The sequence below is a fragment of the Balearica regulorum genome, chromosome 2 (genome assembly GCF_011004875.1).
Source record: "Balearica regulorum gibbericeps isolate bBalReg1 chromosome 2, bBalReg1.pri, whole genome shotgun sequence".
In the NCBI taxonomy this organism is placed as follows: Eukaryota; Metazoa; Chordata; class Aves; order Gruiformes; family Gruidae; genus Balearica; species Balearica regulorum.
The window spans coordinates 83,141,081-83,160,508 of NC_046185.1; the positions used below are offsets into that span (position 1 = coordinate 83,141,081).

At 37.8% G+C, this 19,428-nt stretch overlaps 1 protein-coding gene across 2 annotated transcripts in view; it reads right to left on the reverse strand.

Annotated features, from left to right (window-relative positions):
* The window catches only part of RETREG1 (reticulophagy regulator 1), a 72,824-nt gene that overhangs the window by 6,814 nt on the left and 46,582 nt on the right, over nucleotides 1–19,428 (reverse strand). For both annotated transcript variants that reach the window (XM_075744842.1, XM_010302385.2), the window contains 5 exons: nucleotides 7,759–7,885; nucleotides 5,828–5,912; nucleotides 3,519–3,656; nucleotides 1,631–1,695; nucleotides 367–493 (listed from right to left, as the gene is read on the reverse strand). In XM_075744842.1, coding sequence (XP_075600957.1) covers nucleotides 367–493; nucleotides 1,631–1,695; nucleotides 3,519–3,656; nucleotides 5,828–5,912; nucleotides 7,759–7,885 — 542 coding nt within the window. The remainder of the gene's footprint in view (nucleotides 1–366; nucleotides 494–1,630; nucleotides 1,696–3,518; nucleotides 3,657–5,827; nucleotides 5,913–7,758; nucleotides 7,886–19,428) is intronic.

The following is a 19,428-nucleotide window of genomic DNA, read 5'->3' on the forward strand; positions in this document are numbered from 1 at the left end:
TACTTTTTCTTCCTCAGCTTTTATTTGTATAGCTCCACAAAAGCATTGGTACTAACTTAAAAGGTTTAGTTGCTTAAAAGGTTTGGCGGAAGAGAGAGCTAAATCTGGCACTTATGGAATGTGTCCGTTTCACCCACCACTACTTATTTATTTAGACACTTACTGAGGGACTTTATTATTTTTAGGATGAGGACAGCTCTTACACAAGATGTATCCAAAATTACATAAATCCCTGGAATTAATTTTGAATTCATTGTAGAGGGGGAAAAAACTGACCCAAAAAATTCTGTCCTCAAATTCTCTGTCATTTTCAGGTAACTTGCATGACTGCAATTCATTGATGAAATAGATGAAGCCATTACATACCATCAGATGTGTCTGTCTGTGGAGAATACCCTTCGGATAAGTTAAAGGTCCCGTTATCGGTCCAAGATACTTCTGATACATCTGTGTCAGACACTGACAGCTCTTTGGCAACAACTGCAGGACTAACCTAAACATAAAAAAGTCCCATACATGGTATTCTTATACTCAAAAAATTCACGCTACAGAAAGCCAATGCTTAGATACTGAACAAGAAACCTCTTGCATGTCATAGCAATATAAATTGTCTCCTATTTAAACTTTAATGGTAGAAACGTGAAAATATAGGAGAACTGCAGCATCCCTCTTTGTAATAACCGAAAGCTGTATTATACTAAAGAAGCATAGAAAATTCCAATTATTCATTCTGAAAGTAATATCCTACTGTAATGAAATAAGAATGAGCCTGCAAATACAAAATATGCATAAATGTAAAGAAATGCATAAACTTCAGTGAAAAAAAACCCAACCCATTATCTGTAAGCAGTCAAAAATTAGCTAAATAATCATTATCCTTTATGAATTTATCCAACAATATCCAATTACATCGGATACACATTTTTATTCCATGGGATATACCTTTATTTTTTTTCAGAATACAAAAACACCTTCAAACTGATCAGTGTCAAAGTCAGGCTCAATACACTACTGATCAAATACTGCATAAGAATTCCTAGAAAACGAGGGGGTTTTTATATCAACCAGTGTTTTGATTACAATGGAAAATCCTTTGCCATAGAGTTATCTAGAATATTAAGAGAGAAAGGAGATATTAGAGTGTTCTCATACATATCTAGAAAGGTATTTATAGATAATATACTGATTTACACTATAGTAAAAAATCAGACAAGTGATTACACAAGTATCTGACAAATTACACAAGTTTTCTACAATTGTTTCCCTTTTATATTTTAATTTGATAAAAATTAACTGCAATTTCACTGTTGTAAATAAAAATAGCTGCCTTGGCTATTAAATTCTAGTTTAATCATTCCACAGCCATTACAAAACAAATACATTCTTAGTTTAGTAGGCCAAAGAAACCATTACCTTGAAGGTCAGAAGTCATGAATGCACTAAGTTAATTAGTATAAGCCTAAAGATGGAGACTGGGAATGGCTTTTAAAGCATACTGCTTAGTTCAGGAACACAGCCTCCTGGGCAGGTTAACGTCTTCCACAGAAAACAGAGACAGTAGTCTAGATGATAGTCTCCATTATCTATATAGATTTTAAAAGCAAGATAGGGCTGATGGAAACAAAGTCACCTTAGGACACAGGGCTGATATGTCTAATTCACTGTCATCTTCTGTGGGTTTTGTTTTTGCTGTTTCTGAAAGAAAAGAAAAAAAAATTACCCTACTCATGACAACAGACTTTGAGGTTCAGTGTGCGTTCCCTGTCACACAACTTGCGCAGTACAGTAAACTTTCACTTGTTGACACAGTGCTTCATTTATGTAGTAAGCTACTAAGGTGAGGGAAAAAAGACTGATTGAGAGGCTAGGTATTTATCAAAATATATCATGCAGCACCCTAAGCAGGAGAGAGATTGTTGCTCTGAAATACATTCCAACACATTTATTTACTTAGTTTCAGAAGTCTCTGTTGTTGTATAATGTTCCCTGGCAATATATATCTGTCTTTTAAACTACACAGCTGGTACAATGCACAGTTGTAACATACTGTTAAAACAGGCAGTGTAGTTACCCCAGCACATTGCTTTTCCATGAGAACATGCAATTTTCTGGATAATTGCGTGTAATCTTCATTCACAAAACCTGTCTTCTTCTTTGCACCCCATCCCCTGCATTCACAATATTTATACGCAAGTATGCGTACAAAGCATCCTCTGAAGTCTGGTAGAATGCTGCTCCTAACAGATGAATGGAGACACAAATTTTGCTTCCTCGCCTCTCTCTGTATGAGAATAGGCTCCTGAATATTTTAAACCAATGTCAGCTGAAAACCACCACATTGGTCATATTCTTGGCTGCCTATCCTTGCAATTTGCTATTTCCTCGTGCCAGTACAAGGGTTTGTGAACCCATGTGGTAAACCCAAGTGGCGAAGCAAGGCAGGGAACTTGTCTGGGTTAAATCAAACTGGAGGGTGAGAAACAGGAAAGAATGAATCTAACCTCAACCATTTTTCCAGCTCTGGCTTATGAAATTTGTGAAACAATAGTCTGATCTTTCTGCCAGTTTCACTTAAAATTACAACAAGGTAGAATAATACATGAAAAAAAAATTCAATGCATTATTCCTTGTTTCCAACAACTACTGCATTATATGTAGGAGAAGGGAAAAAGGCAAATGGTTCCTCTCATTGAGTCTAGGAACAGCACATTGTATGATGTACTGTTGTAAGAAATGCACGTTTTAAAGCAGATACGAAATCTACTGATGTTATACTAAGAGGTAGGCTACCTGCAAGTCATGTGGCTACACGACAAAAGTTTAATTACCAAACCTGCAGCACACCCAAAAAGCAAGCTAGAGATAACATTGTTCATCTAACCAATTTTCTTGAAATAGCTTTATTACTTAAAATCTAAACATTTCCAATGTTATAAATGTTTTCAGGTGAGATAGGTGACATTTCATTTTAAAATGATTTCTCCACTTTCTAACTAAAAACTTTTATTAATTTGTAGCTACTATCCTACTGCAATTCTTAAATGCTTATTGAATATTTGGGGAAGAAAAATTCTTGTTGCTGTTGGGAGTGAAAACAAGGTGGATTTAGATGCTGGAACAGAGCTCAGTCTCTAACTGAAAATTCTGTTATGTACTCATTTTGTGTTCTTGAATGAGTCTCCTGGTTAAGTTTGCCTTATCTAGATAGAGATAAGCATTGCATACTTTATAGCAACTAGGATTTTTTCTGAAAACCTACAAGCAGTACATCTAGTCAAGTATGAAGAGAACCATCAGTCTTGCATTGTTACCTTCCATGAATTTTTTTTTTTTTTTTACCATACCCAGACATCTGACATACATTATCACTTGTTATAAAGCTAAGAATAGTAGTCAGGTTCAAAGCAAGAAATAACTTTACACTTGGCTTCACAAGACAAACCAAACTGTCTGCAAGGTGAATAAAATTTTCTCTGCATACAGAAATACATTACTTGGGACTATACTTTATTACTCACCAGATCTCTCTTTTTTCTTCTGGTTGATATATTCTACTATTCCAAAATCTAGTTTCATCAGAACAGTCTTAATTTTGTTGCATACTTTCTGTCCAAATTCATTGCACTTAAGGAAGGGACATAAAAAGGCACACAATACTGTGATAAAAATGAAGACAGAGAGAGAAATTGTATTGAAATATTGCTTTATAAGAAGTTAATAAAGAATAAACAATTCTGTGAAAGATTACTAATTTTACATAATGCAATTGGTTTTACATAAAAAAGCACTGTGAAATGCCCATGTCAGACAAACCGTTAATGTCAAATCCAGTTTCCAGGAGCCGTTCCTACTCGTCACAGAAAATACCATTGTATTCATATCAACTGACACCTTTTTTACTTCCAGTAAGGCACAATTTATGATCACAGAATCATAGGATTGTTTTGGTTGGAAAAGACCTTTAAGATCATCAAGTCCAACTGTTAACCTAGCACTGCCAAGTCCACCACCAAACCATGTCCCTAAGCACCACATCTACACATCTTTTAAATACCTCCAGGGATGGTGACTCAACCACTTCCTTGGGCAGCCTGTTCCAATGATTGATAACCCTTTCAGTGAAGAAATTTTTCCTAATACCCAATCTAAACCTCACCTGGCACAACTTAGGGGCATTTCCTTTTGGTCCTATCACTTTTTACTTGGGAGAAGAGACCAACACCCACCTGGCTACAACATCCTTCCAGGCAGTTGTAGAGAGCAATAAGGTCTCCCCTCAGCCTCCTTTTCTCCAGGCTAAACCACCCCAGTTCCCTCAGCTGCCCCTCGTAAGACTTTTGCTCTAGACCCTTCGCCAGCTTTGTTGCTTTGCTTTGGACATGCTCAGCCAGGCTGGTCTTCTTCTCTGCTGTTTCGTCTTTCGGCACATGGGGACGGTCTGTTCCTGCGCCTTTAAGATTTCCTTCTTAAAGGATGTCCAGCCTTCCTGGACTCCTTTGCCCTTCAGGACTGCCTCACAAGGGACTCTGTCAACCAGGCTTCTAAACAGGCCAAAGTCTGCTCTCCAGAAGTCCAAGGTGGCAGTTCTGCTGACCCCCCTCCTTACTTCTCCGAGAATCGAAAACTCTTATCATTTCGTGATTGCTGTGCTTAAGATGACCTCCAACTGTCGCATCACCCACAAGTCCTTCTCTGTTTGCAAAGAACAGGTCCAGCGGGCACCTTCCCTAGTTGGCTCACTCACCAGCTGTGTCAGGATGTTCTCTTGCACACACTCCAGGAACCTCCTGGACTGTTTCCTCTCTGCTGTATTGTATTTCCAGCAGACATCTGGTAAGTTGAAGTCCCCCACGAGAACAAGGGCTAGTGATCGTGAGACTTTCCCAGCTGCTTACAGAATATTATGTCTGCCTCTTCATCCTGGTTGGGTGGTCTATAACAGTTTCCCACCATGATATCTGCCTTGCTGGCCTTCCCCCTTATTCTTACCCATAAACACTCAACCCTTACATCACCATCGTCAAACTCTAGACAGTCAAAATACTCCCTAGCATACAGGGCTACCCCACTGCCCCTCCTCCCTTCTGAAGAGTGTGTAGCCATCCACTGCAGCACTCCAGGTGTGCGAGTCACCCCACCATGTTTTCATGATGGCAAGTATACCATAGTTTTCCCACTGCACAATGTCTTCCAGCTCCTCCTGTTTGTTGCCCATGCTGCGTCCATTGGTGTAGATGCATTTTAGTTGGGCTATTGATCCCACCACCTTTTTGCGGGGAGAAGCCCTAATTCCTCCGTGACCATTCTGAGGTGCTTCCATACGGTTTCTAACACATCAATAACCCTTGCGTCTTTACTGCTGCATGGAGCTCCATCCCCTACCTCCACTGAGATGGCAGGCCAAAGAACCTTGCTAGCACACTGTCCCACAAACATTGGCATGCTGCCCTCAGGCTTATCTCTAGCGAACCTGGTTTTATCCCTTGCCACCTTCAAACCTAGTTTAAAGCTCTTTCAATGAGCCCTGATAACTCCTATATAACACTTACCATTATCTTGATTTAGTCTCATTTTGATATCTCTACCTGAGAAACGCAACTATGCAACATTATGCCAGAATCAACGAGCTGAAAAAAACTTGAAAGCTGACTTCCATATGACAAAAAGCACTTGTCAGAACCTACGTATGTATCTATATATGTGTGTGTGTATATATACACACATGTATGTATATATATTAAAAAACCCAAAACAACTCCCTATACAAAGACCAAATAGCGCACAAATCACATACATAAATCATGATTGAAAAAGAGCCTATACTTACACAGGACATAGGAGAGGACAACTCCAGGAATGTAACTTCCCAAGACAGTGAAAAACGTACATACACTGCAGACCAGTAGGCAAAACTGGCAAAAACATTAAAATTGGCCATTAACACTTCCACTGTTTAAATATTTAGATCATGTTGCAAAAGAAAAATGTTGCACGCTAAATGAATCTATAATGCAGCGGAAAATGGAAGTTGGTTTTTTTCTGAAATTAAGAAATACTTTAACACATGCAGTGCAAATAAGCATCAAACAGTCCATTTTGGCTAATTTGGGTGTACTCCCTCTTCCATTATAAAAATAAGCTATTGTTATTCATTTAATGTAAAGGTTTAACAAGCTCATGGTTATTGCTAAAATTACTAGAAATTACTTCACGTTCACTACACACACAAAAAAAGGCTAAACAGTTGATATGCACGAGAAAAAACCCAAATCACTAATTGAAATATTACAATGCATACTTGCTGCATGCTTACGAAAGCAAAAAAATCCTTACGATGAGTACAGTTGTCTCGCCTGTTGTGTTGCTTCATGAAACTGTCTTCTCTCATATGCTGGCAAGCATTCTCTTGATGCTTGCTGGCTACTCTAGCATCCCCATAACAAGAAGACTGAGCTGAATTTTCAGTATAGAACTTGAGTCTCAGCCTCTGCTGTGACTGAGACATATAGTGCATGTTTCACAATGCTGAGAACAGAATTGATCTGTTGGAAGTTTACAGAAAGAATCTATTTGCTTTTGGAGTTGAATTGGAATAGAACGGTTAATTCCAAGAAAATTTGCACACAGCATCAGTGCCTCATCTGCTTGTAATTATAGCAGTAAAATACTGACATGGCTTAGAGAATGAGGTCAGGAAAAAGAAAGGAAAACATCCTGTCTAAATTAGCTTTTCTAAATAAGTATTAGATGTATCTTAACATACAGTTACTGTGTCATGTTACTACATGACAAAATTATGGGATTGTTTATACTGACACTGCATTTCCTTACCTCAATATACACCTACTTCTTTTAAACATAACTTTATTATCCTAAACATATAACTTCTTTTTGTATAATTTATTCATCTTTGAAATGTATTTCATCCTGTTGCTCATCTGTATTTTCAGTCTGAACTCCTAATATTGGAGTGTGGTACTACATACTTCAATTTTGCGAATTCTGAAGGGCCTGTTTTCATGAAAGATTGTGTGGCAAAGTTAACTGAGATCAAAAGAGAGGAAAAAACCTCCTAATCCTCTTTTAAATTTTTATATTTAGCAATACATATATAAAAATGAAATCTACTATTGCCATGATATACTTCTACGTTATTTATATTTTTATTTGGAAAAGAAAGCTGCGTCACTTTTGGCTAGAACTACATAATAATCTTCCTATTAGGAAAGAAGAAACATTACTCTTGCTTGTCTCTTCTTGGACTGGGTCCTCCAGCTCAGTCTTTCCAGTAAAAAAAAGACCCCACAAACAACTATATCTGTATAGAATAAAAATTATCACCAAAAAATATGAAGGATTCTCTTCTATCTGTACTTGTGCAGCTGTTTCTGAAAACTACAATTACTTGGAAAAAACATGTATGTTTACGACTGGATAACTGTATACTTTTTCTGCCTTTTCAAGTTTTTATTAAATTGTGATGGTTTACATTTCCTTTCCATGGAAGGACTGGTGAGGTTCCAACAGCTGTGAGGGGAAGGACTGTACCTCTGTAAACTTTACTGTGAGCAGCTTTGCTCACTGGTGACCTACCTGTGTTCTGCACTGGAAAAAGTTAGCAGAAACTCATAACTGAATGCATCATAATGTGTATTTTATTTTTCATTTTTTTGCTTGCTTGCTTGTTTTTTTTTTTAAATCTATCTCACCTTTTTATTAAACAATATCGAACTGTTAATCTTACTTGGGAATTCTTACCTTGCCAGGGTTTTGTTCCTTGAAGTGGGACATTTCTTGAAGAAATACAAATAAATTCATCAGTGTTTCTGAAATGCACTGATTTATCCTGGGTCTGTAGTCTTGCCTGGAATTGATGACTTTCCAGCTGAGTAAAACAAACAAAAATACCCAACAACTTTGGTTATAACTCATGTGAAAGTTGAAACTGCTTGAAAACATCATATGGAAAGCTATAGCCTCCAGTGATCCAATGGCTGCTGCTCTGCTACAGAAACTGCTGCTTGTTTCCACGTATTTTGCATTGGGCTGATTTGATCTTTTTAAATCAAAAAAATTCTGCTCAGTAGTAGCAGTTCTCAGTCAATACAAGCAATTACAGAAGCAATTACTGCTTATTAATTTGCCATATGAAAACAATGAGTTCAAGGCATGGTTGTCATCTAAATTAAACAACCCCAAACTTGTTTCTAATATTATTTTTTCTTTAAAAAAAATAAATACCACAGTACTTTTCATTGCCACAGGATGGCCAAACATACTAATACGTTTAATTTCATGCATATAATCCTTGTGCATTTTCTATTTTTCATCTTGTTCTGCAAACTATGATGATCCATAAGAGACCATTACCCAACTTAGAAAAAAAAAATGATCTTGAAGTCTTGATGTTAACATTCATTTCCTTACTGATTTCTTTTTCTTTTATATTGAAAGAAGTGTTTCTGAAGGTTAGCTTATGACTGTTCAGTCCTTTTAATAAAATTCTAAAAATTGTACTGAAGAATTTGCTGAAAAACATGAGAAAGCATACGTATCTAATTTGGGGCTGATCAGTTTAGACAATATCCAGTTTAAATGATCACATCGTATACCTTTTTGGAGTAGACAAAACATCTACAAGAGACATGTTTATGAAACAACAAATGAAAGGAAAAACATACACAGGTCAGTCAATGTCAAATCAAACTGGTACAAAGCACGGATGCACCATGATGTAAATATTCAGAATATGAAGTAAATGCTGCACCAGTTTTACAAAGTTATCTTTCACATAACTCACTGCTCAGTACACACACTTTTGATGACACTGAATGCAAGTAAGCCATAAAAAAATCCCACAGTCATTTTACTGGGATACATAATCCATTAAATGTCCACTGCATCACTGCATTAATAGTAACATTTTCTCATTAGTGGATCACGTTACAGGATAAATCAGAAATTACATTATGAAAAAAATGAATGTACAAGGGTCGGTGTGCAGCAATAGGGACATACACATAGAATGTCAGATCCAACTGCCAACTCATATTTTTGCTGTTTAAACTTTACCCGATATGAATTTAGTGTTTGAGAGTAACATTTAAATATGTGCTTTAATATTAGGAATAACAAGATACAAAATTTTATTTTTTTTGTAGTGAACATAAGACTTAAAAAATAAAATCATCTATCATCACTTGCAAAAATACCTGTAGTGATTAAAAACTTTCATGTTAATATTATCCTTGCTCGACAACAGATTGCTTAGTCATTTTTATTGGCACATACTGTAGAAGTTACAAGCCATCATGAACACTTGGACTTTTCTTAGTTGAAAGCTGGTTAGCAGATTGCTTTTGTCTACCTTCTTAGCTGAGGACACACGCATAACCTACCTTTGCTGTACTGTATTTTATTACCTACGATTTAATGTTCTTTCTTACTAATAAGGCACCATTATGTTTTAGGATCTGAACTTGTTCATGTCTGTCATTTCCTGATACAAGGACAGCTATGAAGATTTTAAAGTTATGAACATATGTTTGTATTTTTGTGAGCCACTGGCAATATTGATGTACATGTACAACAGTCCTGGTGTCCACAGGCTTTCAAGACTCCTGGCTCAGGTGTTACTTTGGAGTTTTGTTCCCGTAAGTGACAACAACATGGTCTTAAAATTAGAGTACTGCTTTTTAATTTGCTTAACACCGCACATTTTTCAAAACAGATGTGGATCCTTATATAGCAAATTTAACCCTACCAAAATAGGCTTATTTTTCCTCATAAGTATTTTGCAGATTCCTTAGAATTATTTCACAAACTTTCAGGAATGCAGGAAACCAAAAGTTGGATTTTTTTAAAAGCATTTAAAAAAAATTTGCTGTATGTTATTTTTACGTATTCAGTCTATAACACGAAAGTGTACAGTAATGGTTTTTATACGGGCATGAGTTCCCATCCCACTTGCACCAAGAACTGCAATGCAGATCTTTCTAGCAAGAGTAACTGGTTTACTTACACAGCCCAAGGAGATAATCGTTGGAGGAAAATGAATTTGAATTCTGGAAATTATTTACTTGAAAATTACACATATAATTACACTGGAGTACAAGAGGTATGTTGATTTTTCCTAAAAAGATGAGCTTCTGACTTGTTTCTCTTTGCAGTGCTGGGGCTATATGCTGATACGGCACTGAAAGGGAAATGATCTCTTACATGGCAGCAAGCAAGATAAGATACACTAACATAGCACTGAAGGGATGCTTAGTAAAAGGGTCAAGTGGCCTAAATTAGGCAGAAGTTTTGATCAATGAATCATGATAGCAAGTAAAATAATGTAGTCCACACTGTTTATGACATTATAACATCAAACGAAAGGAAAGTTTGGGATTACATTATTACCTCAGATTTCTAGTCACAGATTAGTAACAAAACTAGGCAAATGATGGGTAACTATATATATATATATATGCGCCTATTTCACTTTATTTTCCAACTAAGAAAAATCTCTATTTATAAATTTTCAGTTGTATAACCCAAAAGATATGTCACTTCTATTTTACAAACTATGATAAAAGGAGAAAGTGAACTCTGAATTTCAAACCCAATGACTCAGGAAAAAGAACACCAAACTTCAGTTCTCCTTAAAATATTTAACTGACATGTCAGCCAAACCCCAGACAAGATGTCTGACATACAATTCAGCAAGGTCTAAAGCCACTTTTTCTTACAATTATAAAGTCTGGCTCTCATTTCTTCTAAACACACAGGATAAGAGGATTTGGGGCTTATACTGAATTGTACACTTTGGTCCAAGTGCTGGACCCACGTTTAAATTTGTGAATTTTTACATACGTATATCTAAGCCAGGAATAAGTCGTCTTCTCCCACATACATGATATCCACTTTTATTCTACATGGGAATGTTACTTACCTTCTTTTCTGTTGCACTGCAGACATACTGATTACTTGGAAGCAGCTTTCCTAACATAATGGAAGTTAACCATCTTCTCCTATTTTCAGATACATAATCTGAATAGCTTCATTTTTGTAAAAAAGTCAGGTCAAAAATGTCTAGTTAAACACACATGGAGAAACTTCAGCTTTGTCTATGCCTATATTTAAGTCCTGTAAAGCAGCTTCGCCACGAGGTGGTGACACAGCAACATCGATATTAGAGCAAGGTTTGGGAGCCATTTCATACAGAACATAAATAGCATGCATGGGGAATTCGTATTCAAACTATTGTATGCATAGGGGAGCGCAGAACGTGACTTAAAGTGTTTCAGCCACGATGTAAAACTGATTAAAGTTCAAAACCCAAATTGTTGCCCTATTCCTGACTTTATTATGGTGTACTGTTTATAGGACTGCAGTAGTGTGATTTCCTCTTACATTATAGAATATTCAGGGTGAGAATTCTGAGAGAAAAAAAAAATGAACAATTTTAAATAGCGTACCTGAAATTCATAGGATGAGAGTCTCGTGTCTTGGACTAGGTGACTTCTGTCAGATAGAGAAAATGCAACATATTTTCCAGCTATGCATGGCACTGCATGCAGGTATATGTCTCTGACAGAGGATGTAAATAAAACCATTAAATAAGTCATGAAGAACATGAGGGGAGGGATTAGCAATGTTACACAGACCTTTTGTCAGCCTCCCATCCACAACCGCGATTTCAGTTTCCATCCTCTTTGATAATTAGCGGCTTGAGAAAAGTAGTATACAAGGGTTTTGTCACAGGAGAACTGCAATTTTTATTTTTACTCTCCTTAAAAAAACATTGCTTCCAGCTTTTGTAAACCATTCTGCAGCATTAATAATATGTATTTTAAGAGTCGCCTCTTTATTCTAGTTTTGGAAACTACTATTATGACAGTATTCTGAATTACGAAGTCATTTTACAGACTTTACTCCTATCCTTTATTTAAAATTGTTGACAAAGTGGAACTTTGTGGAAGCACAGAGAGAGAAAAATGGATAGGTCTGATGCCTACTGTCAAAACAGAGCTTTGAAGTACATAGGACGATTGTAGATAGTTGGCTTACTATAAGGTAATTGCGAAAACAGTGTGGGGAGATGAAAGCATAAACTACAATAATAATGCAAACTATTTTCATTTATATCAATATAAAGACAATATAAAGAGGAGGAGATACAACAAGGCACACTGGAATAACTAATAACAATTCAAAAAAACCCATGCAAATGATGCAGAAAAATGGCACATTTGCAGGCAAAGTTCGCTGGAGTTGCTTCTCTTGGTTGTTAATAATGCTTTCGTTTGCCAAGTTTAAAAGATGTTGAAAGTACGAGCTGCAGTGCAGACAAAATGTATTGCTAGATGCTTTCATCCACATGTGGCGCATTGACAAAGAACAAACCAAGTAAGAAGAGTGGATGGTACAGGTGAAGTTTGCTTCAAAACATTACAAACCCACTATTAAGCTTGCTCTGCAAAAAAATACTTGGCAGTTTCTTATAGGCCACAAGAAATCATGACACACCTTTGTCAGTTCTTCAGAACTTTGTCAGTTCTACTATAGCCACACTCTCCTATTTTACAAGGAACATCAGGGACTATTTTGAAGTCTTATTCTGATCTTATGGAACTAGAGGGGTTAAGAAAGTCAGCTTGCTGATCTTCAGTGTGACAAGCAGATGCACATGCTGCCTCTTCTTGTTCACATCTCCCAACGACTGCCAGCCCTGGTAACATCTGTCCCTCCTGTCCCTTTCCCCCAGAGCCCACTTGAGCGGCAGTGTTACCCACAGGCCAGAGGGTTGGAGCAAGGGGGCAGAAACAGAGATCCTGGTGAAGGGGGAGGGAGAAAGAAAGGAGGTAAAACGTACAGTTGTATCTATGCAAAGATATGTTACGTCATGCCCTTGTATAGAGACAAACATTAAACCTGCATTAGATCAGAAGCTGACAAACAGAAAATGATGTATACTCCAAACAAATTCATTTCTCAATGATCACGTTTAAAGACAAAAAGGAAAAAAAAAAAGATATGTGATGTAGATGGTGAATGTGGAGTGCATGACTACAACTTCAGTCAATCAAGAACATAAAAAACTACTTCAGCATAATAGAAAGCTGGTTAGTATTCAAGGGTCACCTCCTTCAAGCTCAGGAGCAATGCATCCCAGCAAAGAGAAGTCAGGCCAGAATGCCTGGAGGCCTGTATGGATGAACAAGGAGCTCCTGGACAAACTCAGACACAAAAAGGAAGCCTAGGGCAGGTACCTGGGAGGAATACAGAGAAACTGTCTGAGCAGCCAGGGATCAGGTTACGAAAGCCAAAGCCCTGACAGAACTAAATCTGCCCAGGGACATCAAGGGCAACAAGAAAAGCTTCTTATTAGGAAGACTAGGGAAAATGTGGGCTGTCTCCAGAAGGAAACGGGAAACCTGGTTACCCAGGATATGAGGAAGGCTGAAGTACTCAATGACTTTTTTTGCCTCAGTCTTCTCCGTTAAGTGCTCAAGCCACACTGCCCAAATCTCAGAAGGCAAAGGCAGGGACTGGGAGAATGCAGAACCACTAACTGCAGATCACCAGGTTCAAGACCATTTAAGGAACCTGAAGGTGTACAAGTCCATGGGACCTGAGGGGATGCATCTGCACATCCTGAGGGAACTGGAAGTTGCTAAGCCACTCTCCATCATATTTGAGAAGTCCTGGCAGTCCAGCAAAGTTCCCACCAACTGGAAGAGGTGGAACATAACCCCCATTTTTAAGAAGGGTAAAAAGGAAGACCCAGGGAACTACAGGCTGGTCAGTCTCACCTCTGTGCCTGGCAAGATCATGGAGCAGATCCTCCTGGAGACTATGCTCAGGCACATGGAAAATAAGGAGGTGACTGGTGACAGCCAACAAGGCTTCACTAAGGGCAAATCATGCCTGACAAATCTGGCATTCTATGACATGGTTACTGTGTTGGTGGCTAAGAAAAGTGCAATTGATGTCATCTACCTGGACTCGTGGAAAGCATTTGACACTGTCCTACATGACATCCTTGTCTCTAAATTGGAGAGACATGGATTCGATGGATGGAGCACTCGGTGGATAAGGAATTGACTAGATGATCACACTCAAAGAGTTGTGGTCAATGGCTTGATGTCCAAGTGGAGATCAGTGATGAGTGGCGTTCCTCAGGGGTTGGTATTGGGACCAACATCTTTGTTGGTGACATGGAGAGTGGGATCGAGTGCACCCTCAGCAAGTTTGCCGATGACACCAAGCTGTGTGGTGTGGTCGACATGCTGGAGGGAAGGGATGCCATCCAGAGGGACCTTGAGAGGGCTTGTGAGGTGGGCCTGTGTGAACTGCATGAAGTTCAACAAGGCCAAGTGCAAGGTCCTGCACATGGGTCGGGGTAATCCCAATCACGACTACAGGCTGGGCGGAGAATGGATTGAGGGCAGCCCTGAGGAGAAGGACTTGGGGGTCTTGGTTGACGAAAAGCTCAACAGTAGTCAGCAATGCACGCTTGCAGCCCAGAAAGCCAACCATGTCCTGGGCTGCATCAGAAGAAGTGTGACCAGCAGGTCGCGGGAGGTGATCCTGCCCCTCTACTCTGCTCTTGTGAGACCCCACCTGGAGTACTGCGTCCAGCTCTGGGGTCCCTGCCCATGGCAGGGGGGGTTGGAAATAGATGATCTTTAAGGTCCCTTCCAACCTAAACCATTCTGTGATTCTGTGATAGTGTTAGTGGAGTTACAGTACCTTAATAAATTACTTATATATGAATCCTATACTTCCTGCCAAAACAGCTTTCGTGACTCCTGTCAAGGTGCCCCTTCGATGACATGAGTAGCCAACTCTCTCTGAACACCTTCTAAGGTTTTGGTGCATGATATAGAAAGAATAAAATTTTATGCTCCCATCACTTAGGATCAGTTTGATATACAAAGTAATACACTTTTATTCTAAAACTACTGTCAATAAGATTGAAGGTGTTCAGAGAGAAACTTAATTACTCATATCCTTCTGACTACCTACTGCCTCATTTCTAAAACTGAGCAAATGCATAAACTGTTACCTAGTAGCTGAAAAAAAACCCCCACAACATCCTCCCACCCCAGATGCTTCAACCCATCACAGTCACAAACTCTGGCCAGAAGAGTCAGTGGCATTACATTCTCTAAAAATGACTGATGGTGTCATGCTCTCATTTTGTATCTAGACATCTGTTCAGGCAAAGCCCCGTCACATTTCTCTCAGAAAGGTCAGTAGCTCTCATGTTACCGGTTTAAAGATCTCTTCGTGATGTGCTGGATTTTTTTTAATTATGTGTACACAGTTTTATATGTATCTTCACGTAGATAAGCTACTCAGAACTGCAGCAGTGACAAAGTACACCATGATGTGGTGGATCTGAAGGATTGCACCTACATAAACAAAGAGTTAGTAATTATAGAGCTTCTAAACCTTCTTGATTTCCCAGTTGTAACCACACACGCTTGAAACCTGTGCACACTCTGTAATTTTAAGGGTAACATAGAATGCATTAGTCAAGGTGGAAGAGCTGAAAGTTACATTCCCAAAGACATGTAAATCACAATATAGGTAATGTGGCTATTTTGTAGTCTTTTGCAAAGTACTGTCTAGAGCTTATAGAATGATGTGGCTGTAAAGGATGTTGATATCTAAGGATATCTAAGGACAAACCTCATAGACAACCAGGAGTTAAATACGAAACTTGACCAAATGAAATCAAGTGTGTAAACTTAGCAAAACCCCATCAAGCTGATTTACCTTTCCAGAGCTTTCACAGGTCTCTCCTGGGAAGAAAGGGAATCACCAGAGTGCAGAAGGGAGTGATTACGGTGATGCAGTTACCCTTCTTTGAAACAAACATTTTATACCTGAAGACCTATGCCAAAAATATTTTTAAATTTGTCTTCTAAATTATTCAGGTACAGAGATAATGGATATAAAATAGTATTTAGATTTCAAATTTTGTGAAAGACATTTAAAATGTTTTTTTACATTTAAATTTCAAGTGACCACATACTCAAAATGAAAATAACCATCCCTCTCTCTCTCCAAAATATAAAATAGTGTAAAAAGTACATTTTACAGTTAAGTGTATTAAAGTACCAAGAGCAAAACCTCTAAAATCTACTATTGAACTGTGTGGTAGAAAACAGTGCAATATTGATTAGCCCTACTGTAACACTATGTAACAAATTTGTATATGTTACGTGCAATATGTGGAAAGACATAATAGCAAGCACCACTGAACTCACAGCATAGCATTTTAATGACCTACGTGGGTATTTAAAAGGTGATTATGTAGAATTGTGCTTTATCCTGTGCCACTTTTGGATCCTATGCAATTGTTAAGCATACTAAAATAATTATATTTGTGTCATGTGGCTATGACCCAGTCAGTAAGACTTGCAATTTAAATGAATCACTAGTGCAAAATCCTGCTTGCTTCAAACGAAAGGATGCTGTATCTCTGAAAAAATGAGGAGCACAGGAAGCATCCACAAATACACTCTGTTCCCAAACTTTAGGGAGAATCTTCATCTACAACTTTTTTGCTGCAAACTTGACAAAGCTTTTCTAATAGAAATTTCTTTAGCTTGTAAATATCCATATGCACTTTATTTCCCATTGCTAATCTATAGGTGCTGCACAGGGTTAGGCTTTTGCCAACATGTAATGCTGTGGCAAACATCCTTTAACCGATTACATTTGACATCCCTTCAATGTTAAAGCTTGGGCACACTTGTAATCTCTAAGATTTACAAAGTCAGACAGATTTTGGTTTTAAATTGAAGCTGGAGAATATAGTTATCAACCTTAAAGAATAACTAACAACATTTCCCAATCCAAAAATCTCCTTTAATTATCATCTCTCCTGTAGTTCAAATACCTAATTTCTAAGAACTAAATGAATTCCATTAATACTGTATGACACTGCTTCTCAAGCTTTAAAGTGTTTTCTTTCTGACCTCATCTATCTTCATCTGACACTTCAATTTTGTGCTTTTTACAGTGAGTCAGTCCAATCTGCTGTTACTGTTTTTTTCAGGGAAAGATGTGCAATAAAAAGCTGAAAAAAATGTTATTTCACAGCTTTCAGTAACATGCAGACCCCTTTTATTTATTGACCAAGAATATTTCCTGGCAACATTATTGTACAAGTAACATGCTTAAATCATCACCATTTGATGAGGCTGGATGTGTTTTTCTCAATGGACTGCAGAGCAGACTGGCCAGGACACATGACTTTCAACAAAACATAATATAAGCAACCCTCATCCCTGACTTTATACACTTCTTGCAAGGTGTGTTAAACTAAAATCATAATGGTATTTTCTTCTCTTCAACTGACATGGGAACATTTTACCACTGGTGTGCTGCTAAACAATATCAATCTCATAAATGAAGATTTTGGGTTTTTTTTTATTACTAGTCAAGAACAAACTTTTGTGAAAAAGAAACCAATGCTATTATTATAAAAATGCACTCGAGTGTTCTGCAAAAGGATAGGGGAACTCGTCTTGTCCTACAGGTTCCTTAAAAAAAAAAAAAAAAAAAAAAGACGACCCACTACTACCACGATTTTATTTTGGAGGGGATGCATTCATTTCTTCTATTCAAGTATAACATCGGTTGTCTTATAAAGTCTTAATAAGGAGCTCTATTGTCTGTCTTTAGCTGATCAGATACAAACAGGTTAACTCCAACTTTTTTGAAGTGATTCCAGTACAGAAGTTCCTCAACACAGCAGATTGTCCTAAATGTCGTCACTTTTTGCTGAAAGTCCTGCTAAAATAAACAAAATATACTCCAACTAAATTTGGGGCATTTCATTGTCCAGCACCTCTAAATAGACTCTTCTAGGCAAACTGACAGGTCAGCTCTCGTGAGAAACTCTTCCTTTGACCTATACTACTCTTGTCCAGCTCTCCTGAGAAGAACACCAGCTACTCTAGTTCGAGGTCATTCAAAGTGTGAAATGTGATCTGATAGTCAAGTGCTATTAGTCCAAAGGCATGACTTAGTCAATAAGCATAGATTTCTTAAACGTTTCTTTCCATGAAAATTCAGCATTTCAGTGCCACATAAATACTATTATAGATTTGCTTTCTGTTTAGCAAAGACTACAATGCTATTGCCACTTGCTGTTGTCTTTTTACCAAGACAGCACAAGGGTTGGGATCTTCCAGGTCAGCTTCCCATTTATAATAGAAACTTGTGATGCAAAAGAGACATTTTTATTGCACTATTTTTGTTCAGAAAAGTAAGGAAGTCTTGTTTCTATCAACAGGAGCATGAAGTTCTGTTTGCAGAACTTTAAACAGCTCTGCCCAGCTGCTGGAAGCAATGCTTTCACATTTATTTTTCTCCTGCAAAGAAAACTCTTTTAACCCTTTCTCACAAACTCAATTAATTTCCCTCCTTCAGCCTCCACATTCTTCAGCTGGGATACTCCTAGTTCAAGGCCTCTCAAAGTCAAACAGCTAGGAAAGATGAGCTGAGCATGCCTTGAGTTGCAGAGCAGCTGCACAAAAAAGGAAAATCGGATTTTCAAGTGCCAGACAATACTTTTAACCTGCAAAAACATGAAAACGACTTTTTGTGTAATATTACAAGGTGGCTTTAACTCCTTCTGTGAAGAACTTAATTCTGGCTCTTTTCAATGGGTTTTAATGTATTTAGTATGAGCAGGGGATCATTTACTTTGACACGTTACTGAAAGTTCCTGGCACGAGCTAACCACTCATTGCCTACATTTGTTCATTGAATTCAGTCATAAAAGCAAATCAAATACTTTCCACTTTATTAACTAATATTAGCAGAAGAAACAAGTATTCTTATATAATTACAAATCAACATGCTTTGAGTAATTAAATAACACACAGATTTGACTTTAAACTGCATCTCCACTTTTCTAAGTCTAAGCACATACTGAGAAAGGTCATGCATTATAAGACTGTAGGTCAAAAACAACTTGTTCGAAATAAGGTAGCTTTCTCTCCCATTTTTATTCAATTCATAAAGATTCCTGGCTAACAGTTTAGCCTTTTCAATAACAGGGAGGTGAGAGCGAATAGAACAACATAGACATTGTTCTGATAGAGGAAGTTACACATTGGTATCTCTTTGAAGCAGCTACAGCCAGGTGCTTCCACCACTTCAGGACCGATCATTCACAGTACCTTTTATACATTCTTGACCATCATCAGATTCCTCATGAGTTGTCAATTTTTTAATTTTTTTTTTTTTAAATAAATGATACCATCTTACACCAAAACTGCAGGGGACCTGATTATAAAGAGTTACTAGGGGAAAATACGGTCCTTATACTAAGCTGTTTTCAATCCTGGACTGTTCACCACATCTTTCCTCACGGTTCTCGATCTGCTACTGCCCAGGATCATATGACAAAACAAA